At 39.4% G+C, this 26,264-nt stretch overlaps 1 protein-coding gene across 6 annotated transcripts in view; it reads right to left on the bottom strand.

Annotated features, from left to right (window-relative positions):
• Nucleotides 1–26,264, bottom strand: part of BTRC (beta-transducin repeat containing E3 ubiquitin protein ligase) — a 122,273-nt gene that overhangs the window by 44,516 nt on the left and 51,493 nt on the right. For all 6 annotated transcript variants that reach the window (XM_071748456.1, XM_071748458.1, XM_071748459.1 and 3 more), the window contains one exon: nt 16,419–16,508. In XM_071748456.1, coding sequence (XP_071604557.1) covers nt 16,419–16,508 — 90 coding nt within the window. The remainder of the gene's footprint in view (nt 1–16,418; nt 16,509–26,264) is intronic.

The following is a 26,264-nucleotide window of genomic DNA, read 5'->3' as shown; positions in this document are numbered from 1 at the left end:
ACTCCTCAACAACAAATGCTCAAACATCTTCGCTGTTTCTCTTCCCTCATTTGTTAAATAAAGCCACACCTCAGGGATCATTCAATTTATTCTAATAAAACAAAGAGGCTATGCCTGCTTTTTAAAAATACGGGGGATAAACACCAAAAAGGGAAAAGTAACTTTCAAAACGAAAGGAAGGAAGAAACAAGCTAAAGAACCAGTGGTACAATCTCTCCATATGTAAGCTAACCTGGAAACGCAGGATTTCCAAACATTGGAACAATTGGGTTCTGGAATCATCTTCTGATGTAAACAAAAGGGAAAAAAAGACCTCAGACCAACCTTTAACTGGTTCTAAGATGAAACTCAGCATGTTCACTAAAGAGACAAAGTAGCAAGAGGTTGGAATCAGTGACCCCAGAGGTCCCAGATGGAGAACGACACAAACCAGGCAATGTCCTGTTCTGCAGGAGCTCAGACTATATCTATGAGGGCACAGACAGAAACTTGTTGACTGGTCACTTGGCAAAATTACTTTCCATGAGCAGAGAACAGTGATGGGACTGTGGACTCTATTCTGTTCAATATCCAAAGGCAGCTTCAATCCTCTATCATGGATGATAAGCAAAAGCTTCACCCAGAAAAGGAGCTGTCAATTTTCAGTCTGGCATGTGCCCGATGAACTTGTGCATACCCAAGATTTATGAAATGTACAACCTATACCTTTCCACTAGACTGAACTGCCAAGTTGCATATGAGACACAGGAACACCATTTATTCTGGTATGGTTTTACCTACCTGTCTCAGCTCCAGGAGACTCATAGGTAGGTAACTTCAAGGTTCCCCTGAGACTATATATTCATTGTGTCTATAGTTGGTACAACAGGGTAACCCGCATGGTGTCTGACGCATTTGTAACAAATGTTTTACATGGGAACAGAGAATACCTCCTTTCATACCTTCCTTGATTACAGGTAAAACCCCATAGGATCTGGGGTAAACCTTTAAGGTATATATTTATGTGATGCTTTAATGTTTGTAATGCAAGTGATGCTAAGAGTCCCCGACGTGGAGGCACTTTTGCTGAAGGAGTTTCCTTCAAGACACTTACCAGTGACTGGGAAGGTGAGGCTGAGATCTGCTAGGCAGACAGCTGATGAGACTACAAACTCCATTGTCTTCAGCAAAAACCATCTATTGTCTCCATAATTGGAAGGAAAAATATATGGCTGATTTCAACATTATTGCTGTCTTCTGATAGTTTTTAGCTTTAACTGACCTGTTACGTGGGTATAGGTTGCAATGGGCATATGCCAGTCTTGGTACTCTCTGAGAAGAGCAAAATCTCAGAGTGGTACTATCTGGAGCCCGGTATGACTTCAAATCAGTTCTTACAATCAACATGATCAAAACTTGTCCTGCCAGTTGATGATGATCTACTTCGAGAGAAAAGATGATGGAGACAAGTGTCTGACCTCCAGACAGACTATTTATGTTGAGTCACTTGAGGTGCCACATAAAACAAAGAGTTCTGTAGCCTAGCATCAGCAGACTCTGAAGTTAAATATGTCTCCACCTGAGGACAGGATTTGAAGCCCATTTATCTTGGTTTTCACATTAGAAGAGATTCCAAGTGTCAGCACTTGATCCAAAAAAGTTACTAAGGTGACAAGTGGCCAGAAATTAAGGTAAAGACAACTACATACTGGGAAGTAAACAGAAGTTAAGACATCAAGTTCTCCAATGAGAACGGTTTTATTCTATTAAACATTATTCAGGAGATGAGATTGCAGACTCAACATCGCTGCTCCCATCTCCCACCTGGTAACTTATCTATTCAAACTATGAATTCACATTTCTCTCACCCCCATCTTCATGGGAACTACAAGATATATTTTAGGAGCTAGTACTTTAATGTATGTATTAATTTCATTAGTACATCTAAGGTTTTATAATCTCTCTACAGACAAATTACATTCTGTAATAGTTTATAAATAACTTTTTAGCGATTAAAACCTTAACAGGTAAACTCACAAAATTATTTGTCTTTAAATAAATGTCCTCCTTCTGTTTTTACAGTATTCACAAAAAGTTCAATGTACTTATATTAATTAACTAATTAGATATTTCTAGGGAATAGTAATACTTATAATACAGATGGAAAATACATACAAACCCTGTAGAAATAGAGAATTGCTATGACTTTTTAAAAAATTAATTTTTAAGTTGATTTTTGCCTGCAAATTGTGACACAGTTTAACCTGGTTTTGTATTAAAAGGTGAGAGATAAATTTAAAGAAAATGTTGCTGGTGTTCTTTCAACAGCTAGTAGAGAGTTTGTTAAACCCTAGAGAGCCAATATTCATTCTCCAAATGGATAAATGGAATAAGTAAAATTTAGAGTTTACCTAGAGGTAGGAAAATTGAAACATGTAATACAAACAAGCTTGGTTTTGACCTCATCAACAATATTTAGGATGGCTTTTAGTGTGCTGGACAAAACATATATTCTAGGAAGTGCAAAGGATCCATGGAGTGTAGCATTCTGCTTCGAACATTACAGGGAAACTCTCTGGAAACTTCTGCTACTTAAACACAGTCTGATGTGTGCTAGGTTGCCTGAGCATTTGTTTCTAGCAATGTGAGTATTGAGGTTGTGGGAGCTATTTGAATGCTACAAGGTAGGGTGAGAGAGAGGGAAGGGCTCTGGGAAAATTTCTTCCTCTACAGGCTCCAACTACTTAATGATTTTCTTTATTAGATCCAACCCAGGCTGATTTGCCCATCCAACTTGCTCTGCAGCAGCATGCCCTGCAGCAGTTTGTAGAGTGCTGGGAAGCCTACTCAAAGATGAAAGCTGCTCCTCTATAGAGGAGTCTCTCTTTAGATCACGGAAGATATTACTGTAACCTCCCCAGAGCCCATACATTATCTGAGAACCTGGCTGTACATCAAAGCCTTTGGGGTGGCCCCAGTCCATCACTAGCTTTACAGAAGCAGGTATGTATTCTGTGGGGTTCCCTTTTATGTCAGTGCTGATGTTCAGAAAGTCACACTCACACAAGGAGTATTTTAAAGAGAGTTTGATGAAGAGGTGATGGCTATTGAACTTGTGATGAAAATCAGTGGAAGTTCAGAAAGCCAGCACATACCTCTGTGAAAGGAAAGATGAACTAGACTGTTAGTAAAGCGAGAGAACTACTTTTAGTGCTGGTTCTCCTCAAGTTTTGGTCTGAGCCTGGCTAAGGTCCCTTTTCTCCTGAGATACTATACAGCTACTTTGCAGGGTATTGCAGAATTATGTTATTGTTCCCTAATCCAACTGAGAGCCTCAGGGAGAAGACACTAAGCATTAACACCCTACACACAGTTCTGGTGCTGAAAGATGTTGTAGGAAAACTTCAGAGTGATCAGGCAAAAAAGGTGAAGAAAAATACTCCAGAAAATGAGTTTTCCCCAAGCATGCTGGGGAGTGAATGTCCCCCAGTCTCAAAGCAGCTCTCAGACTGAGAAAGCAGAACAGAAGAATCACACATGGTGGTGAGAAGAGGGAAGCAGGAAAACTACACTAAGAAAATGCAAAATATAGAAAAATTAATGTGAAAAATATGCAAAACATTTCAAATTAAATTATAATAGGATCCAACAAACAGCGAAGAACTTGTGATAAAATCATCCTGCTACAAAACTCAACCAGAAGCTAGAATAAAATTATTTTATTGGGTTAAAAACAGTAAGATTAGCTGTATGTTCATTTTAACATGGATGTAAACATTAATAATCCTTGGGCTGCCTATTAATTCACATGTGGCATATTTACACTACTTATGATATTACACCCCATGCTGGGACATCCCATTACAGTCACGGTAGTGGCTCCATACTTAAGGTGAATTTTGCAAGACACTGCCTCTTTCCTCTTAGTCTCTTGCAGTACGATTACTTTTGGGCAAGAATTTACCATTTGGTTTCAGCCCACAAGGGAATCTCTTTGAGAACTGACAAACTGATTTAAGCGGCTGTGGAACAATTTTCTGGTTTTTGCATTTTATTAAAGGAGAAAAAAGAGCTTTAAGAACTTTTGGTGTTTTGTGCAACAAGAATAATATTTGTCTCAGAAAGTGTCCACTTTTTCTTTAGACTTTCCCCTTGCCTCCCATAAGGACCATATTTGATTGCACATCTGACTGCAACCATTGGCAAGTGCATATTTCCCAAGACGCATGTCTAACACAACCTTTTAAAAATGCAGACAGACATGGGGAGAGTGTCAGAGGAAGGAAGCTCAAATCAACATTAGGTGTATATAAACAAAAAGAATGCTTAAGTACAAAACATGCTTCAACTGACACCATGTTTCCAGATCCCCAAATGTCTAATAAGGAAATGTTAAGCAGTATCATCCCTTTCTAAAGATGGAAGAACTGAGATGGAAAAACAGAATATGACAAGGACAAAAGATGTCACAAAATCTGGAGTCATAATTCCTTATCTAATATTCCTCTTGTGAGGCCTCATTGCTTATTATAAGTAAACTATTTCCTCCCTAGATTTCAGTTGCAGAAGAAACTTTGAACTTCTTTTGCAAAAAAAAAAAATGCTCTGAGTCCAGCCCCCGCCCCAAGGAGCACTGAAAGGATTAATTAAGGTTTCTGGAGCTCTCCAACTAGAGGGAAAGCCCCCAGGAGGAAGTTTGTATTTCCATATTCTGACCAGAGCTTGAAAGGCATGCAGTAACTACAGCCTGGGGCACAGAACAAATACAAATAAAATAAAATATTGAACAGCTTTTTGTTAAGTGAAGACAGTTCATCCCACATACTGAACTTCATTTCTACCTCAAGCTGCAGGAAGGGAGGGGAATCAGACTGAGGCCAAAATAAGATTTTACTTCAAATGGTTTAATAGTAGCAAAGTTATAAAAAAATTCCTTTCTTACAAAGGAAAATACTAGACAGCCTTAACAGGCACAACTGCAAGCCCCACTAATTACTATATTAGAAATACAGCTGGTTTAGATAGTACAAATGGTCTGTGATTTGATTAACTTTTATGCAGAGATGTAACGCCTTACAAGACAAAAAGCTACGTGGCTATCACAACGATTCATTTTTAAAGGAAGGAGAGGGAAGAGGATGCATCACTGTTACAAAGGCCAAAATACTACCCTAAGCAAAGATGGTGCCTAAAACTGAAAAGCAGAAAACCCAATCTCACCCCCACACAAGCTTTTATAGCTCATCTGTTCACTGCTACCTACTTAAAGTAAGTACTGCAAAGCTGATGGGTGGGTGTGAGCTTGGATGGGAGCCATACAAGCAGCCAGTAGAGTTTGCTGGGTGCAGTGGGATGCTTTTTGGCTTCTCTCACAAACTGGTAAGATTTTACCTGCTTTTCAGTATCAGAAATTGGAATACCTATGCATGAAGAGAGCCCGTGTTCTGATGAGAAAAATGAAAAAGGTAGCATGGACACAGTGCGCAGAATGATGGAGACTCATTCTGTAACCCTTACAAGTTCTTTGGGAATTATGGGCAAGGAGAAAAATGCTGGCTGAAAAATACAATGCAGAGAGCAAGGAAGGAAGAACAAGAATCATGTTATTTAGCAGTTGCTGGATTTCCCTGCACTGCAAACTTTAATACTACCACATTTCTTATTGTCCTTCCCAGAAAATACTCCCTAATCTCACTCTTTTTCCCACGTTATGTTTTCCCTTTACAAAAATACCAGTTTTCTTAAGACTGGTATTAAGATCTAGAAGTCATTAATCCCTATGCCCATTTTTAGATGGCACTTGAGAAAATTAGTTTTATCAAACCTCTTAAAAAAGAACAAGTCAATCTTCTTAGCAATTACAGCAGCCAAAACTTTCAAATTATAGTTTTTTGTTAATAAGCAAATAAACTAAAAAACAATTGTGAAAAAAGCAAACATAAAGATCAAAAAAACCATGCACACACAAAAAACAAGACAACAAACCCAAACCAAAAACAAAACAAAAAAACCAAAAACACCCCAAAACCCCAAACCAACAAACCACCAAAAAAAAAACCCCACACAACAAAAAGGATCTTTAGGAAATCAACACAGGATTATTTACTCTCTCCCCTTTTTTTGCTGCTGAAAGCCACATGGCATGCATAGTATTTTTAACTGAGGAGTCTCATTTCAAATATATGCCAAGGAATCTTATTTCAAATATATACTAAATAAGGAGGGGAGTAATAAAACAGGCAGTCCCTTACTCTAATTTTATCCGTCTCCCTCCTCTTCTTTCCTTGATGTAGTGAAACTTTAAATCCAACACCAAACCCTGTCTCTCTTTTTTTTTTGTAAACAGTGATCAACATTTTCCTAAATGACCCCCGAAAGGACCTACTTTGAAACCACTCATTAGTAACAGCCACGTTTGCAATATTAACCTGGATGCGGCTGTTTATTAAGATCTTTTAAGGGGTTTAGAATGAAGACACACTGCCGGTGTACAGGGTGCACAGAAGGGGTAATTTAAAACCCATGTTTTTCCTCCCCCTCACCGAAAACATGCACAGCATTGTGCAGCTGTGCTGCCAGCTTCATCACTCCCTCCATCTCCACTCTTGCTAATTAAAAGGTTGATCACAGAACAATGCTCTTCTCATTAATTTCGGCTTTCTGATTGGGCAGGATTCCCGCTCGCTCCGCCTGATCTTTTCCACACTGCTGAAGTTAATGTGACAGGAGCCCGAAGATGGATTACCCGCTGCCATATTGCCCATCACCTCCAATCAGCAGCTATCTGGGTAAACTGATTGTTCTAATTTGCTCTCATTATTTTTACAATATCAGGAGAAAATAACGCACACAGCTCACTGTCAAAGCCGTGAAAATCAGCCATTAGTTAAACCCAGACACTGAGTGGCTTTATTAGAAGCACTGCAGTTTATTTGACGCAGCTTCTGTAAACTAAGATAATATCTGCCCTCTTTAAACACACTTTTTGGGACTTATTTATGTTGAAAGAAAATATTTATTAGGATACTTCTGGCAAAGCTCGCAGTCTGAGTCTGTTATCTTGATACGCTGGTAGACAAGGAAGATTAAGAACAATGGAGGCTTGACTTGCACATAAAGAAGGGCAAAATATGCAGCATTATCCACACAGCAGCCTGCCTGCACCTCTCAGCTTCTATTTTACAGTTTAAATAAAAAACATCTCAGTACTAATATGACAGGTGAATATGCAAATACATTGTACAAATTATGGTACTACCATAAAGACACAGTATGGTCACACATTGTGTGAGCTGTATGTACAAGGTCAACAATTTAATTTTGGGTTTACTTTTTTGCTAAGCAAAGGAGCTTGCGTAGCCCATTATCAAAACACAGGGACTGGGAGCAGGATCTCCAAATGATAAAGAAAACTGTTTTGTATAGCTGGGATCTATTTTTCCCCTACAAAAAAGCATTGTGCTGCCACAACTTGGGAATGAGTCAGAGCACAAATGTCACTCCACAGTGAAGCCTTGCAGGATTCCATCGCTAAGAAATGAATAAAGTACTGTTAGCTCTACGAACTAAGGCATTTTTACACTGCAGCAGTGCTAAGAACTACACTGAAAATCCTGGACCTCGGCTGTCCCTATGCTGTATATAAAGGGTCCTACGTTATTTTGCCTGCTACCTATCTGCATCTCAGCAAAGGAAAATGCTAACACAGGGATTAACAGAAATATGCTACCTTAAATCTTGCTAAACATAAACCTTAAGCTGGTGTCTATGATGCTGTAACTCGCAATGTGCTCTAAGAGTGACAGGCAGAGTGCAGCAGACTGATTTTACTTTTAAATAATATCTAAATTAGATTAGTTCTTTGTGTAGATCTGCATGAACCAGAGGGGACATTCATCATTGTGCCAAAAAAGTTAAATTCACTGGGGTACACTCAAAGTGAATGGTTCTAGACCTACGTTTTATCTCTCAAGCACATCATCAAGATGCTGTGCCAATATGCATGAAGCCAGCTTGGAGCTGCAAGACAGACAACCGGAGGGTAACTGGATTTCAGAAAAGGTTTAATTTTTCCCTTTGTAGATTATGAATTGCTTGGGACAGGATCCGTGGCTTCTCTGTCTTATAAGCACAGAGCATCCCTTTCAATACATGAGCTTCTTTTTTAATTTTTAAACAGCTTAAGTATAAGGAAGGGTATTGTCCTCCCTCCCCTTACAAAAGAGTTGTAATTTTAGTTCCACCCTCTTCCACTTGCTGTAATTTAAAATGCTACAATTTCCACAACTGCTTTTTAATATTTTTAAATCCTCATCAGCCAGAGCCTTCCATTTGGGGCTCAATTTTTCCTCCTTCCTCAAAAAGCCACCTCCCGGCTTTGTTTGGTATCTCTTTTGACCCTTGCTAATGGCTTTCTCTTGGAGGGGTGTGCCATGCTTTTCTCCTTAAAATTCCTGCACTGAAAGACTGCACCACACCACACTCCACAAAACGTGCTGATGGCACAAATTACAAGCCCCCAGCCGAACACTCCAGCCCCCACCATTCGGGCAGATTTATGTGGGCTCTTGCCGACGTTATTACAAGTCAGAGTTTATTGGGAAATTGTTACATTATGCGGAGTGTCTAACAAATTGCTTATGCTGCTATAATTGGATTACAACAGCCGCTTGCTCCCACCGGTAAGATTAGGCAAGTAGGACTCCTGCCGATCTCTGAGCGTTAGCAGTAATTTTATTTGCCTTGCCTCTCTCTTTCCTAACAACATGCCTCTTTCCCTGCCAGCTGTCTGCTGAAAAGGCACAGGCTTGTTCCTTGGCCCTAACAATGCAATTACAGCCCTGCAGATCGCACTGTTTGTGCATTAAGTACAGAGCCAAAACGAGGCGAATTGATCGTTTGACTTTTGGAGGAGCCATGTGATCTCTGTGTGCGGGTGATCCGGCACGCATCGCTGGGCAGTGCTGCAGCACGCGCCTCTGATGAGCTCGCTCCACGCCACCTCCCCTCTCCTGTCCGCTCCTTGTGGCCAAGATGTTGGAGTCCACCCTGCCTAAACCCCCGCTGGTCAAAAAAACGGGCTCGGTTTTAGCAGCACTCTTGCTAAACTAAACCCTGAACTTGTTCAGCCTTCTGAGTGTGACACTCGGTCACATCAATGGCTCCTCTGCAGTGGGCTAGGGGATAAAATGATTATTCCAGTGTTTCACACCACAAGCTTTGGTGCAAGAATTGGATTTATTTTTCAAACAACTTTTCCAGCTCTTGCATTGGAAAAATATAGAAGATATATCTAGTTCATGTCACAATGGTGGCTATTTTCTACCATCTGAGGGTGCTGCCACTGCAGATGACTACTTAGGAAGTGCTGCTTCTCTTGATGTTTGTCACCATTTACCTCTAAAGTTACCAATTATTTGCATTCCAAACTGTTTCACATTTCCAGCACTAAGGTCCCAAACTACTTCATAACCGAGTACAGTTTGTTTGAGAACTCTCATCCCGGTGAACGCTCCATACAAACTTAATATGACAGGACAGGGAGGAAGACCTCAAGGCTGTAATTCTTTATGCAGTTATGCAGAGTATCAATCACCAAACAAGGAAACACTTGGAGTGGAGCTACATCGTGTGACGGTACACATACCACAGAGGAATTTTGATAAAGGATGTCAGGTCAAGCTCTAAATTTTAAAAGCATTCTCTTTCATCTACTGCATGTGTACTGTGAGGATCCCAAGATAATTCAGTTTACAATGGACCTAAGGAGTTCTCCAGCTCAGCCTCCTGGCTCAAAGCAGGCTGTGTTATGTGGTCAAACTAGGTAGCTCATGGCTACCCTGGTCTTGAAAATCTCCAAGGATGGAGGCTGAAAAGCATCCACAAGCAACCTCTTCCAGCTAACTGTCATCATAACGAAAAAATTTCACCTTATAACAAGTCAAAACTGAGAAGGAGTTTCTCAGATCTGTGTGGGATCTGTATGGGCATTTACTGAACTCAACATCACAGGTAATGTAATTTGCTCTCTTGAGTTTCCAAATCCAGGACTCCAGAAAGCAAAAACAGCTCCACTGAGTTGACCACACTTTGGAAATGATTCTTTCTGTCAAGGCTTTTTGTATCACCCGACCATCCTTACTGCAGAGCTTTGAGAACTTATCTCCATAATAGAGACTCTCAGCTCTGAATAAATATTTCTTCAAAGTATTACTGCATTTTAAAAAAAAAAATCTTTTCTAATTCATGGCTTCAATGACACAGAAAGTAATTTTGGGTGGTAAGAGCAGCAGAAATGACAAGCACTCCACAGTGTTTGCATAACTGAAGACTATAGAAGCCTGTTTACATGTAGTTTAACACTCAAAAGAAACTCTGAACAGCTGAAATGCCTTATAAATAGCTCAGACCCAGAGGAAGTGCAAACGTCTGCATTGTGAATTGTAGATCTTAATTACAGACAATGGCTGGTACAGAAAGTAGCACAGAAAAAAAAAAGTGAAACAGTTGCACTGTTCATGGTTGGCAATAATTCTTCAGGAAAATATTTACTATCAATCAGTTATGAGAAAAGGGACTCTGCGCTCATAAAACAGCACGTTGCTTCTCATACCAGGACCATTTTGCTTCAGCATAATCTGAATTTAAACAGCTTGTTTCCTGCGGATATAATTTTGGAAATAAATAAAACAAGTCTATCAAAATCTGGAGAATGTGTATGGTGGGGTGAGGGGAGCAGGAATATCACATTTCTTTCTCAGTCATTTGCAAAGAGGTTATTAGACCAAGGGGAAGCTAAAGCATAAAGATTCTCTTGACCTAAAAAAAAAAAAAAATATATATATATATATAAAAACCAAGAATCTCTCAACATAAAAGTATACATATTATTAAGAGAGAAAGATCATCATTAGGTCAAAGCTCTTACATAAAACTCTGATGCTGTTTTCTGCTTGTGCAGAAATACTGAAAACTCAGTTTCAAAGCACCTTTTGAACAGTAAGAAATTCCCTGCAACACCCACTCCATTCTCACAACTCACTTTCCACAGAGAGAATACCCACAACAGAAGAGTAAAATGACAGGTTTAGATCTCTATTAGCCTGTGTCTGAGGCAGTGTTTATCCAGTCTGCAATGGCCTCATAAGTGTAATCCCAGAGAAAGGTATATCCAAGCCACAAAAAGGGACACTGCTACTGAGGGGGCTGGAGCTGGAAGCATGTCCACAGACAGCCCCTCTGCACCATTATGCAGAAGCTTAACACTAAAGGTATGGAGGAACATGTTTTCTCATTAAAACAGTGGAAAGACTGTCAGGAAACTGAATGCAGCTAGTCAAAGAATATTTGTTGGTGATTAAATTGCTGTAATTTCAATCTGAAGGACTGGAACGGCTTCAAAAGTACTGGAAAATTATGCATTTTCTGGAGATGCACCGACTCGGTGGTATATCACAGCAGAACTCTGAGTTGGTTGGTTTTTTCATGTAAAGTGAATGCAGGGACACTCTCAGGAAAGAGAAGCCATCAATCTGTGACATAAAGGGACTTGAGAGTACAAGAGGGACACTTCAGATCAATTTGTCCTACTGCCAACTGGAACATCTAGCCTGGTACCCTAAATGTTTGCTTATTAAAGAGTACTCATGGTTTCTCCTTTGAATTCATAGAAAAACTCTGAGCTCAATGCTATTACTGTGCAGATTATTTTTATTCTAAAAATGTTGAAGGAGTGATGCGATGCAGATGGAACTGACAAAGGAAGGTGGATTTCAATTACCAGCTACCTCCATAACTACTTGCTTTAGCTGAATCATCCTTGAATATAAAAGGTGTAGTAATAGCTAAATAATACTATGCATGTTTGAAAGAAAATGTCACATAGCATACTTGAACTGCCAAGCCCTGTTATGTGTTTCCAGAACTGAGCAGAACTTAGCTGTGTCCTCCTATACACTACAAAGAGCTTGCCAAGAAGGCAGAACATCACTACATGCCTAAGCAGGACTTTTCATCCAAGGGTCAAAAAAGCACCATCCAGTAAAATTTCACAACATTTCTGCAAGAAGAGTGTTATACAGTTCCCTGTTTGAAGAGGAGCAAAAAATGCCATCGTGGTCACAGAGAATAAAATCACAGTGCTAAAAATAAAGGGTATAAAGCCTATCTAGATTCCTAGTTCAATATTGTAAGCACTGCAGTGTGCACATTTAAAAGAATGATGCACAGGAATTAAAGATTCCCTAGAAGGCACAACATGCTTAAAAGACACTGAGAATTCCCTTGGTTTGCTGGGACCTTAAAAAGCAGGATCAGTCATCACATATGGGTACCAAGGAGCAGCATGAGACAGAAGTCTATTTTTTTCAAGGGTGATGTGCTTGACTATATTTTTCTTCCTCAAATGTCACTTATCTGAGATAAAGATAGAGGCAGGGAGCCTCTCCCAGCTGCTGCTGAGTTCAGAACTGGGGATGCTGCATACCATTTATAAGGTGTCTGTGCTCTCTCTGGCAGGTATGCCATAGGGTGCCTATCTCTGGCATATGTAGGAAAGAATTCAATGTGCAAAATTAAGGTGAGAATGCTTCTTTATATAGAAGATACAGATGAACTGGAACTGACTGCAGGAGTTAATAAACAGTAAAGACCTATCTAATGAATACAGGAAATGGGAATTGACTGTAGAACTCTGTGAGATCAGCTGTACACCAGTCTCTTGCTGGGAAAGAAAAGGGTACAGGATATTTCTATAATCCAGTGAAGAGCAAAAGCTAAAGAACTCCAAGTGAAGAGCAAGACTGAAACGGCCCACAATATAAAAAGGTGCAAAGGTAAGACTAAGGTTTGAAAACAGGAATATATACAATCCATGCAAGTGACAGCTCAGCCAAGGAGACTGGAGACACATGAGAGCATCCCCCACTGCACAGCAAACAGCAAGTGTGAAGGTCAGCACAGAAAGTAAGTGGCCCTGGATGCAGAACAGAAGAGAAACTTGTTTGCTCACCCAGGAGCATCACAAGAATCCTAGTGATATACCAGATGCCAGGGGATTTTTAACTGTGCCCCTCTCTAATTGAGGATGAAGCACACACCAACACCATTATCTGGCCTGAAGATACTGGCTTACAAAATATGGAACAAACAATAGGAACAGATGCTCATTTGGCCAGAGTTCAATAAGCCTCATTAAAACCAAACTCCCTGTCCTTGGAGCTCAGGTTCATGCTACATTTCTACATCATTTAAGCACCTAGCACCAGCTCCTGAGAAAGCTGTAAACTTTCACTGCACAACAGTAGTATCCTAACAAGAAATCTTCTCACAGACGTTTTTTTGTTTTCTACAAATAGGAGGATTTTATGGGTGTGTGTACATACAGAAAAACTACACTAGAGATTGCATTGCCTTTTTAAATATATTAGGTTAAATATACATCAGACCTGTCAAGCATGCAAATGCAATAGGCAATGAGATGACAAAACATTAATGGAAAAAATCCTGAGGATGGAAGACAAGAGACGTTACAGATCACACAAGTGATATCTGTGCATCTTTTAATTCAAGATCCAATCTCTTTAGTCAAAATATGATCAAGTTTAAGCAATCTACTGCTCCTTATTTGCTTCTACCTAAATATGCCCAAGTCCCAACAATGGAGTTTAATAGGACAAATACCAGAAAAGCACAGCTAAGAACAAAATACCAGCATTATCAGAATATTCCAGTTTGATTTTTAAATGCTTGAATGAAACTATATAATCCATAAATTTGCAAAAGATACAAAGCAGCTGGCTACACAGCCAGCATAACAGTGTATAGAAGACTGAGTAGACAAGGTTTCCTAACACAGACTTCCTTGAGTGGTCAGAAAGACAGAAGCCTCATGCTACTCTCTGAACTTGAAAATATATATTAATGTTATGAACTTCTTTTCCCTCCATTTTAGAAAGAATGCCAGTTGTTAGGCTACTAAATGACATCTTAGTATTCTGTACAGTTCACAAGAGAGCTTGACGGATGGACAGTGCTTCAGTCTGAAAAAAGATATCTCAATATTAATGCATGTGGCCTCAAGGGAAACCACAGGACATTCTTTGAACAAACTTTAGAAACACTAAGCACATGATCAACAAATGGCAATACTACAGTCTTAACAGAGCAAAATTTTCTTTTCTGCAAAAGGATGCAGAAGCAGAAATCCTGTTTTCAGAAAATAACATTGTCCCTTGCAGACTGACGCTTTTCACAAGCATGTGCTAATGCTGCCTCTGGCTCCCACTCAGGGCTGATACTTTACTGCAGGATCAGGAAAGGTAAGTAACGATTTCCAATTTATGTCTTTTAGTGCCAGCTTAAAAAAATGAAATTGAAACCCCTTTTCCAAAAGTACTGTGGATAAAGAAACACAGTTACACTTTCCAGTATTCATCCTCTTAACAAAATATTTTGAAATCCAAAGCTGTAAGACACATCAATCACGGAGGATAAAACTCCCCACATGCATAATGCTAGAAGGCCTCTGAACTCCCTAAATCCAACTAAAGCCCTTCACCTAGGGAACATTTAACAGTTGTGCCATTTGCCTATGCCATCACTGAGCCATCTGCATTTAGCTAACTGCATTTATAACCTCAACACTTCTGGAATTTGAAAGACAAGCTTTCTTGTTTAATTTTGGTTTGTTGTTGGAAAGGCAAAGGAAAGGAGTATAAGAGCCAGGCAAAAAAGGTCCTTACATTTTTTTCATGCATATATTCATGTATGTGTGTGTACCTGTATGGACATATACGTGTATATATATATACGCTTTTCACATACATGTGTGATGGCAGAGACAGTTCTACAGCATGCAGAGATATTATACTTAAAAACATATGCTTTTTCATCTCCAGAGTGATGGTTCAAATTCATCCTCAATAACACTAAACAAATCTTGGTGTTCCTGACCCACACATCTTACTGTGATTGAACTTAAAAGATAACTTTAGGAGAGTTTATTATTTAGGGCATTAGGATATTAAAGGTATGTCATTTCATTTAAAAGAGGCATCACTTGATTTAGGTGTAGTTCTTGCACATCCTTGCTCTTTAGTAAGGCAACCAGGCCAAACAAGATGCTATAAAGCATGAATGGGTTTACTCTAGTTAGCTTCCTGTGAGCTGCTTCGTGATGCTGTACATCAACGTAATTCTGTCTGTGCTGCCCTAGTGCCTTGCTGAAAGAGCTTCATCCACTTTGGATCGTGAAGTGTCTCAAAAAACAGCAGTCTTAAGCTAAGAAAAGAGGTGTTGGTAATAAATACTAGCACTTCCTACCAAGACTGGTAGCTTCTCTCAGAAGTGTTTCTCCACTGGAAGGTAACTCTTCAAGCACCTGTGTCAAGCAGTTTACGAATGCTAAGCCACCTGCAAGGACCATGACAAACTTTTATGTTGGCCAATTCCCTGACAGGAAACAGAAGTAGTGGGGCATCCAAATTTCATCAGCAAAACCCCAGCAAACATTTAGCTGAAAATCTTAAAAGTCAATACAAAAGTGGGCTCTGAAGGAACAAAGCACCTTTAACAATCATTTGAAGTAGGAAAACAAGGGACTTCAAGAAGATCAAGGAAAATATAACTGAAAGAGAAAATAGGCTTTTGAGTGGTCAAGTTTGTGGTGACAAGAGGAGCAACAAAATGCCAGCTGGTTTTGGTAACAGATGGCTGCATGCACTGATCTGTCCTGCACGCCCATTCTAAACTTCCTTTCAGTAGAAATATGAAGCTTACACAAGGCTAAAGGCATCCTTCACACAGTCTTTCTATACATATAACATCACAGTTCAAATGTTATCCATTCACCAACAGCCCTACATGCATCTTATTTTATTCTAATTACACTGAATTTTAAGAAAAGAGAGTGGCACCTCATTTTTGCAATCACATCGACTACAATTCTCAAGGAGCGGGTTTTCTCTGATGGGCTAATATACCCATTTTCTTGCCATTCTGACCACCATTATGTCCCCTTTCCCTTATTTTAATTGAAAGATCTTTTGGGGGTTTTTTTGCACCTTCCTTCTGGTAGCTAAGAAAGGGAACCATAACAAAAAGAGCTCGCATACAGTGTTTTTAGTATATATATGGACGTTTAACATTTCAAATTGCCACAGTTAAATACATGGCAGGCACAGGCCATCCCACTGGAAAAGCCTATTGCTTGTAGAGCAGAATGAACCCTTCAATCCTAGGTACCTCAGGACCCCAGTAATCATTTGCAATACAGAAACAGCAAGTCTGAAAACTCTACACTGAAGAACAGAAAAGCCTACCCAAAATGTTTTCTGTTGAAATATTTTTTCCGACTGTAACAGCTAATAAGACCTTTTCCTTTATTAACAATGAATAATCTGCTATAAAACCCTGAAAATCAAAGCTATTCTTTTACTTACTTTGGCCACACAATTTTCAGTCTTCATAGCAGTGCTTCCTAGACATACTGTTTCCTGGTTTAAGCACAGTCTGGCACAGCTGTTGTAGGTCTGCAGAAAGATTAAAATGGTTATGAATAGAAGAACATGATTTTCTTTCAGGCACCACATTCTTGGCACAGGAACCCACAACAACTTTACTACATTTGCTTTTTCCTAAGGTGTAAACATTTCAAACCAAAATAAACTACAGCAAAAGCCTATGTTGAGGGCATGGATGTGCTCTGAGAAGCTACAAACAATTTTATAGCTTTGAGACACAAGAAAAGAAAAATATTTTTCTCCTCTTTTCCTTTGAAAAATGAAAAAAACCCACAAATGATGTCAGTTTTTTGATCTTCCACAAAATGCTGCATAACCAAACCAACAAAGCAAGGTGATTTCTACATGCTAGTTTGCCACAGTGTGTGTCAATTATTAATAAACATCCCCTATCTTTATCAAGTGAAAATACATGGGGACAGTACAACAGTTATATTCACAAGGGAGAAAATGCAAACTAAATCTCATTTCTTGTATTTAATCTTCCCAATTTTTGAAAGCTTTTCCTTTTAAAGCAGAATGTTTTAGTTTTTTGGGTTTTGTTTTGGTTTTTTTTTTTTTTTTTTTTGTTGTTGTTGTTGTTGTTTTTTTTTTTTTTAAAATCATACACTGTCCTGCTCAGGATACCCTCAGCTGAGGCTGCAGACTTCAGAGTCTTTGCACAGCTCATTACTCATAGTCTCTCCCTTTTTTTAAGGGGACCATACAAACAGTGCTTACAAAGAGTGTTTAAAATTATGCTTTGGTTGATTTGGCTACTTGAACTAAGACACCTGAAGAATTCAGGAGTTTCTAATGGAGCCTGCCTTCCCTTTCAACACCTTTTTAGTTACTACTGGATTGAACTCACATTTTCTAGCAAGAGGAGGAGTATAGTAGCACTTAAGAATGCCGGTATCAAATTAAAACCCCATTCCCTGTCACTATTTACAGAAAACTACTCCCAAGCAAAAGTAGCAGCCCAAAAGCAAGCACAAACTTGCCCTGTTGCAAGAGTAGTAAGTGGACCATGGAGATGATGCTGCTACCTCAAACATTTGTTTGGGGAAAATCCAAGTATGATGAAAGAGAATGAAATTAAACTTGCTACAAAGACATTTCCAAGAGCACTCAGCAAAACATACTAACATTCGTGATACTTTTAAGATTGCCTTAAGGGGAGGACACAAAAAGATTTGTAGTGAACAGCCTGTCAGTTCTCTCCCTGCAATATTTGCTGGCAATCTCAGAAGATCTTCCTTTAAGGGCTTGGTACAGATTTCTATTTGTTTGGTTTGAAACTAATTCAACCCCAAACTTGCCATAGGTCACAAAACCTGTGGGCAACACTGGCATGCTAAGGGATCCTAAACCCCACCCTCTGCTCCAAAGCTACCTTATCAGGGCCAGATTCCCTCAGCTCTATGCACCAAACAAATTATCTCCCCTTTCTGCCCTTCTGACACAGGCTTGACATGCACAAGATGCAGGCAGTAACAACACAAACCAGCAGAGGAGCACATTGCAAAGGACATCAGAGTAAGAATGCAAAGAGATTAAAAGGGGGTTATAATGAGTGATAGCAGATATGTCCACAAAATCAATGTTCCTAACAGCTTCCAGCTCAGGAGGACAGTTAGCACCAACTGACATGAACTGAATGTTCACAAACAGTTTATAACATTATTCACCTAAATTCTCATAATCCTGATAAGCACTCCTTACTGCCCACCATGGGAAATCAGTATACTGGCTCAGGTGGATCTGTACTGGTCTGGCACAGTGGAAACTCAGGAAATCACAGACCCTTACTTCTTTACAGACCCTCTTTAAACTTCTTCACAAACCAGAAACAAGTAAGAACACAGAAGCTGTATCTCCCCTATCACTCTAGCAAGCATTTCATGTTTTATTTCTTAGTGAGCTCTCTAACCAGAAAACAACGTGACAGACAGGAATGCAGAATATCCTGGCTCCAGCAGATCTCCTTACAAGTTATAACACTGGTATCTCTTGCAAGTAGCAGCCAGATAGCAATTTCTGACTCTAGATTCAGGAGAAACCGAAAAATTCAAACACATGAATCTGTTCCAAGTGCTGTGAAGATGAAGAGTGCATCTTTCAGCAGGGGAGGTTCAAATTCAAACTGGGATTAGGCCACAAGCAAACAGAAGTCTGATGGACTCAAGTTAGACTCTTGCAAATATTTGCCAACATCATAAAACCATCACTCTGGTATGCAGAGCACTTTTTCCTCAGGAGAGAGATCAGAATGGCATAAACTATTCTAAATCATGGCTTAGATGCAGTGGTCCAATTGGTGGACAGAAAGTTGACACCATCTGCTTCGCATTGATATTCAGACAATACCATGCAAACCTCAATTTACAAGCGTCCTGTTCGTTAAATTAAACCAGATTCTGAAGGTGAAAGACTATGAAGAGTTGATAAGAGTCTTTGTTCATTTGTGTAATTTAACCCATTTATCATAAATCTGATTTCTTTCACTTGCAATTTCATTCCTAAAATCCCTGTAGCAGTATTTCTGCACAGCTTATCCACTAAACTGTAGATTTTATGAGGATCTCTGACTTGAAGAAAGCTACTAACTCCACTTTACAGATGAAAAGCTCAGCCATAAAAACATTTACTGAAAGCAACAGGGAAGCCTGTGGCTCCATGAACTGAACCATAACCTGAACTCAGATCTTTTCAGTCTTTTTTCCTTCCAAGACAGGTAGCAAGCCAGCTTTTTAAAAGACAGGCTTAGTAACAGGCTTTCTCTCACATTTACAAATGTGAAAGAGCAGATGGTCCAAATACACAACATGAAATGCTAAATCTAAAACCCCTAGAACCTTCTGAGAAGGAAAGGAGCTCACTATACCACTATTCAAAAGTTGAGTCTCTGTCAGAATGTAGACACAACCAATTACTCCAATGTTTTTCTTAATTTTTATTATTATCATCCACACAGTACACCTTAGTGTGAACATCATCAGCTGAATTTCCAGCATAAACTGTTCATCAAGAACAGATAAAACGAAACACTTCTTCACAAAACAGGCAGTGAACTTCTGGAGCCTGCTACCTTGGGACAGCATGGAGAGAAACATTAGCAAGAAGAAAAAAGGATTAAACAAAGTCAGGGAGAGCAGGTCCATCTCAGCAGAGATATCCCTGGACATCTCTAGTACACCAGAGATAGATGCTGCAGGAGCAGGAAGGGAATGAAGCCCAGAGAGCAGCCAGACACATTTGCTCTTATTCAACAGCATTTCCCACTGACAGAGCTGCGGTTGGCACTTGACAAGCAGACATTCAGTCTGACTGATCTGATGGCAGTCCCATGTTCTCAATACCTATCTGCCCTTTCACAATGCACCAACGTTACTTAAACCCCTCCTTCTCAACCTTTTCAGCCACAGAAAGCAGACAAGAGCATGTTTTACTGTGAGAATCAACATTTACAAATTAATTTTATAATGTAAAGAACTATGGAAGTCTCAAATTACCTGGTGACAATTTAGTCTGTCACCAGCTCTCTGCTTCTCAGTAAATGTAGTGGGTGAAAAAGAAAAATTAAAAGGATGCAGATTTGAAAATAAAACATACGGTGATCTTCAGTTCAACGTCCATTACGATGTTTGCAAAGTTACAAAGTTCTCATTTTCACAATCTCACAGAAGAATGCATTATTAGCTTTATGGGACAGTAAAAAGGTAAAGAGTCATGTGAATGTTCTACAGTATGTTCTGAAAGGTCTTAAGTAAAACATAGATGAAAGCCTAGTTCCCCCTTGAATTCCAGGAGAAAATAATGTCACTCTACTCAATAAGTTGTAATGTACTGATAATGTTGCAAAGAAGCTGCATCTGGTTTGTGAAGTCAAGTCATGAGAATCTAGGAGGGTATCTTGTGAAGGCAGCACTGTATGGCTGCCCTCTTCTAATTCTTCTCTGTAGGCTGCAGTAACTGGCTATTGTGAGACACAAGATTGCTGCCGAACACAGAGGTTTGATTTCATCTGGTAGAGTTATATTTGTGTTAATACATGAGTTACTTGAGTTAGTAACTCGAGTTACTAGTGAGCAGATTTATGTGAAAGTGGAATGAATGTCATATCATCAAGTAATAATGTACAGCCCCACATTTTAGGTGAAAAATTTGATGGTGTCTCATGGTACGCTGCAACATTAGAGTACCTCCTTTTATTCATTCTGATGCCTGTGGGAACACTGACTAACCTAGAAGAAAACCAAGAATATCAAATCCAGAACTAAGCCTCCAAAAAGCGGATTTCTCAAGCTCACCTTTAAAGCTCGACCCTTTTACAAATCTTGTCTAATTTGCACCAAAAATCATTCCAAGTTTCTCTTCACCTTTCATCAAGGTAAGAGGTTTCTTCACCAAGGAAAAGTAGTCTGAAATGGTAGCCTGGTTCAATGCCATGGGCAGATAGCTTTTTCTTGGAGTGCTATAATATGCTTTGACATTGCATATAAAGCATGCAAACATAAACTAGTTTGTTGAAAACTACCCTCTTTGTGGAAGCTGGCTGTAATTCTAAACAAGTTTTCAATTTTCACACTGCTGCTAGGGTAAAACATTTTAAAGAGTTTAATTTTTACAGTGGCTTCAATGACACAAGATTATCTAACAAAGTAATGGTTAATCAATAGAGGGCTTAGTTGTCAGGTGAAACATATAACACACTAAAAGGGATTGATTGCAAGGCTCCTCCTTATTTACTGGGAAGTATATATTTAAAATGACACAAACTTGTTACCAAACTGCATTCCTTTAACCTTGCAAAATCCGTTTGAGAACAGTGTTAAGGAGCCCTATAGCAAAACAAGCTCTAATGAAAAAAAAAAAAAAAAACCAACAAATATATAGCAGCACCAAATCATGTCAGAAGTAGGGGAACCACAAACCTGTATTCACTCTCAGCCAAAGGCTTAAAATGCCACAGAGCTGCTAGACTGTGGTTCACTCAAGATAGAGCTGTATCTGATCTCATTCCCTAAGTGTTACATTTTTCTTTTTAAGAAAGCATGATCCTGCTCTTTGACATAAACATTTAAACATTTCTACTCTTGTCTGTGTAGTCCTGACGAATGCTGAATGCCAACCTGAGGTCTCAAACCCCAGGAAGAACCCTGTGTGTCTGTGTGTACCAGCTTTTCTGCCAACTGAAATTCATTTCTTTGGCCATTTATTCCAAGAATCCCCAGTCCCTGAACAAAACTCCACTTTTTAATAGAAGCTGCAACCCAGGAGTTCAATAAGATTCCCCCCCCCAATAGTTAATAATTACATGATTTATCAGAGAAAGATAACACTAATAAAAACACAGCAAAAAGAAAAACCCATACCCTCCCTTCAAGTAATTTTCAGGGAAAAGATTATTAAACTGTTCTTTTTGAACAAGGGCTTTTGTAGCTAAGCACAAATTGCCAAACAGTTACAAAAAAAAGTTATTAGACTCAGAAGAATTCAGCAGAAGTGGGAAGTTATATAAACAAATCACTCCAGCAGATTTGGAAAGATCACTTTCATCTTACTTAGAGTCTAAGGAGACTTGCATTAATTAGCCTTTAAAGGTCTTTCACATGGACTATTTACAATAAATGCAATTTATTTATTTATTTCAAATGAGGTGCTTCTTCTGAAAGAATTAAGTAATCTCAACAAATTTAAAAACATTTTATAAACAGGTAATTAAAAAGAAGACTGGAATTAAGTCAAGCTGTAAGACATTACCCAGGATTCACTGCGATTATTTTCTTAAGATGAAATTTTTTTTATCCCTAGCCCAGCTGTGGGAAGGGTAGTCTCTCCACAGAAGGTCGTAAGACAAAATAAAGACCAGCCAAACAAAAAACTAGATCATTTACAGGATTTTCCCTAAAGCACAGTTTGTCATATTGCAATTACACCTTGCCGACTGTGAAAGCCAGAGTCCTTAATATTGCCACTAGAGGGAAGACGTGTCTCAACACATGGCAGTGGTAGTTGGGGAGTGGGTTTTCTTTAGCAATTACCATAACAATGCTCCCTTGGCTGTGTGTACCTTCTAATTACTCAGTACAATTAAAATGACTTACCTAAAATAAACAGAAAAAAAGGCCCCTAGAACAAAAAACCTCAAGACAATACAAACAAAAAGCCTTACTCCAATCTGCCTGTTATCTGAAATTACATTAAAGCTGAAGATCTTTTTTTCCTCATCCATCAATGCAAGGGCGGAGGGGAACAAAAAAAGAGTATGCTACAATGCCCAAACACCACAGGGTTGTTCAGTGACTTAAAAGCATTAAAACAAGTGAAAACAAAGAGAAGGAGAACTAGGTCTCTTGTTAAAGAAAAGATATAAAAAAAGGAGAAAAAGGAAATGTCGTGGTATTTAGCCATCTGGTAGCTGCTTGAAAACAAATTGTCCTCAAAAGAGCAGAAATACAGTATGTCTTCTCTCAGTTCAGTGGCTTATGAATCACACTTTTTTTTTTTTTTTTTTTTTTTTTTTTTAAATACAAGCATGATAATGTTAGACTTGTGTGCTGCTGCTTTCACTTCCCTCTTGCCCACTGTGCAAAGATAATCATGATCACCTCAATCAGATTCAGTTATCCCAAGTTAGATGTTTTATTTGTGGTCTTTTGGGATACATCTTCTTGGGCCCATTGTTCAAGAAACCCCAGGACATATTTATTTTTTTTTCCAGACAGCCACTTGCTGATTTTTAAACCCTTAAATCTTTCATTTTATAAGGCACATCATTAAGGGAAGATGGCAGCCAAGTGATTTTTCTTTCCATTGACAATTTGTGACATTTTTCCAGCAGCGTGCAAGGTGTTGAAAACCTGGCAGCTGTTACCTCCCGGGATGAAGATCCTTTTTTATCCTCCCTTGACAGTTTAACTCAATGGGTCAACACCTTTAAAGACTGCAAAGTATCACTGAAGTGGATGGAGGCTTGAATTACTGCTCCCTCCCTAATCAATGTAAACCCTCTCTGCAGGTGAAACTCTTCATCTATAGAGGTGCACGGGGGAGGAAAATGTAATGCCCTGAGCCAGATGGTTTTCATCCTGTTTTTTAAAGAAGAAAGAAACAAGCTAACAAGGGGACAGCTACTTTGTTAGCTTCTTGGCCTCTCTCATGGCTTTGGATCCCCAGGGTTCCAGTCACACAAGAGAAAGAATACAGAAAAATATAAACACTTAAAGAAATATAACTAGGGGGCTGGCTACATGCTGCTTTCAAAGAGTTGAGAGCCCTGTTCAGAGCTTTATTTATCACTGCCCACGTTCTTCGGATGGTAAGTGGACATGGACACAAAGGGCGGGGGGAGCAGACAACACTTGCAATTTACTCAATTACAGAGGAATGCAGAAATGCAGCAGGGTGACAGATTCCTATTAGCAGTAATGCTGAAAAAGCCCAGTGGCCTTTCCGCCACAAGGCAGCATTCCCATTGTAACTTAGACTATGGCACAACCCACGCTTTGGCTAGTTTTTTTAACATGCATTAATTCTCACATAGAAATGAAAATTATTTTTCATTGTTATTTCAGAATAAAAAAAATAAGCAGAAAAGAAAAATCTTAAAAGTAAGACTAAGAATGCAGTTCTAGAAAGCTCAGGAAGCTATTAAACCTTACAAACGGGCAATAACAGAGTAAAAGATAGGGTAACCAGAATAACTTTACACACCAGGTACATCCTGCCTTGGCCAGCTCTCCAACAGAAGGCACATTTGAACTGCAGTTTCCTCCCTGAAGGAAGGGAGCTGAAGGACCCTCACTCCCTCCCTCAGTATGCAACCCTCCCCACCAGTCATAAAGAGGGCTTCAACTTTGCCTGGCAGAAATACCTTTGAGGAGGAGAAATATGCCTGAGGAGGAGCCCTAAGCAGCAGGATGAGGTTACCAGCTGGGAGTAAATGGTTGATGGCTGCTACTTTTTGTTTTTCCTTTGCTCTACCTTTCCTTAGCCGCTTCCTAATTCTTAAGAGTTTGCTTGCATATTGGCTTTAAATTCTTAGGATCAGACTGTGCCTATTTTAACTTTGAAATAGCGCCTAGAGCATATTTTAGGTGCTACATGTAATTTTACAAAATTATCTCAAATCTGTAAGAGTGAATTGAGGTAATATTCCATGCCAAAGCAGTAAGAGGAAAAATTCTTGAAAACGCTAAGGGGCCTGTTTGAATGGGGTAACAGACAGGGATTTTTTCCCCCGGACTTCCATCTGGAAGCTAACAGAGAGACAGCAGAATCCAACGCAAGGCTTACAGGAGGTACAGCGCGGCAGCCACGCTGCTGCCAGCATTTCCCCACAAGGCACCTTCACCCACAGACAAGCCACAGCAGCAAAAGGCACTTCATTATTGCTGCACCGAAGAGAAGGGAGGGAGGGTTTTAAACAACCTGCATTGTGCCCCTCATCTTTAAAAACCAGTGGGGTAATCAAGTTCAGGGCAGCCCCGGACAGCTGCCCTGTGACCTATTCATGCTGACCCCCACTATTCATCACTTTTCTTGGGACTCTGAGGGCAAGCTCCCGGGGAGTGACCACCACAATAGACAGATATGAGCCAACAATAATACGGTTCCTGGAAAAAAAAAAAAAACAGATGGCACTGCAATAAATTTACAAATCTGCATTCATGGCTCTGTTAAAAACACCCAGAAGCTAAAAGGCTGGAGGGGCCCCTAGAGAGCTTCCCCTTCCCAGTTTCTAAAGGCCAGCTCTCTCCCCAAGACTATTGAGCTCGTGTTCTTCATAAATGAAGAATGGAGACAGAGCCCTTAAAATAACAAATGCCTGACCTAATCAATCTAGTGTTTGGGTCTAACACTAAATGATAGGTACTGAAAACTAATTATGTTTTTTGGCAAGGAAGTTGAATTAAAATGGAAACACACAGGTTAAAAAGGCACTGAAGCATTTGCAAGTCCCTTTGAAAGGGCGACACACACACACACACGCAGAGCTTGAAAACACAAACCTGATTCAATAACTCATGCATTTATTTTTAAAATGAATCAGATTAGTCCCATGTGTGACCTGCCGGTCCATCTGTATGAGTTGGACTTAATGGGCACTCTTCTCATGCTTACTTCAGTTTGAAGTATGAGAGAGATAAATTTAGTTTAATTTTCAACAGATCAAGCAATCCATTTTCCAAATGGACCATCTGGATCGGCCTATTAAAATTAATTTATAACTTTGCAGTGTGAAAATTCGTTTGTTAGCTTAAATAAAGTTGCCAAAAACTTTTGCCACTTGTCATTGTTTTTTCTCAAGTTTGTTTTCATACTATGATTTTCGGTTTATCCCTTCAAAATTTAATTCTGTCATATCAAGCACTAAACAAAAACTGAATGGTTGCATCCTTACTGTCATATCTTAGATATTTACACTGTTCCAGCCAACAGTGCTAACTTCATTGACTTTTTCTGTTTCCTTTCCCAGTGCTAATCTCCACATCTCTCCTGCCTTCCTACCCCTCATGCACCTAAGTAGCTGAGCTTCCCACTTCCAGCATCCCAACAAGCCAGCTCACCTTGTTGAGACTGAAGACACCCTTTTCCAAAAATCATTGTAATCAACATATTTCTCCCAGTAAGAGATCCATAGCACTGAGCAATGGGTGCCTTCAGCCTCTACTCACAACCTCAGACACTTAAGTAACCATTACACCTTCTTCCTATCTCCATCTTCTGGCACATCTGTTTCACAAACCCACCTGAGAAAACATTTATGGCTAAGGCTGC

Source organism: Heliangelus exortis, chromosome 7 (genome assembly GCF_036169615.1).
Source record: "Heliangelus exortis chromosome 7, bHelExo1.hap1, whole genome shotgun sequence".
Classification (NCBI taxonomy): Eukaryota; Metazoa; Chordata; class Aves; order Apodiformes; family Trochilidae; genus Heliangelus; species Heliangelus exortis.
Note: the sequence above shows the minus strand (reverse complement) of the source record. Positions and strands in the feature narration are given on the sequence as shown.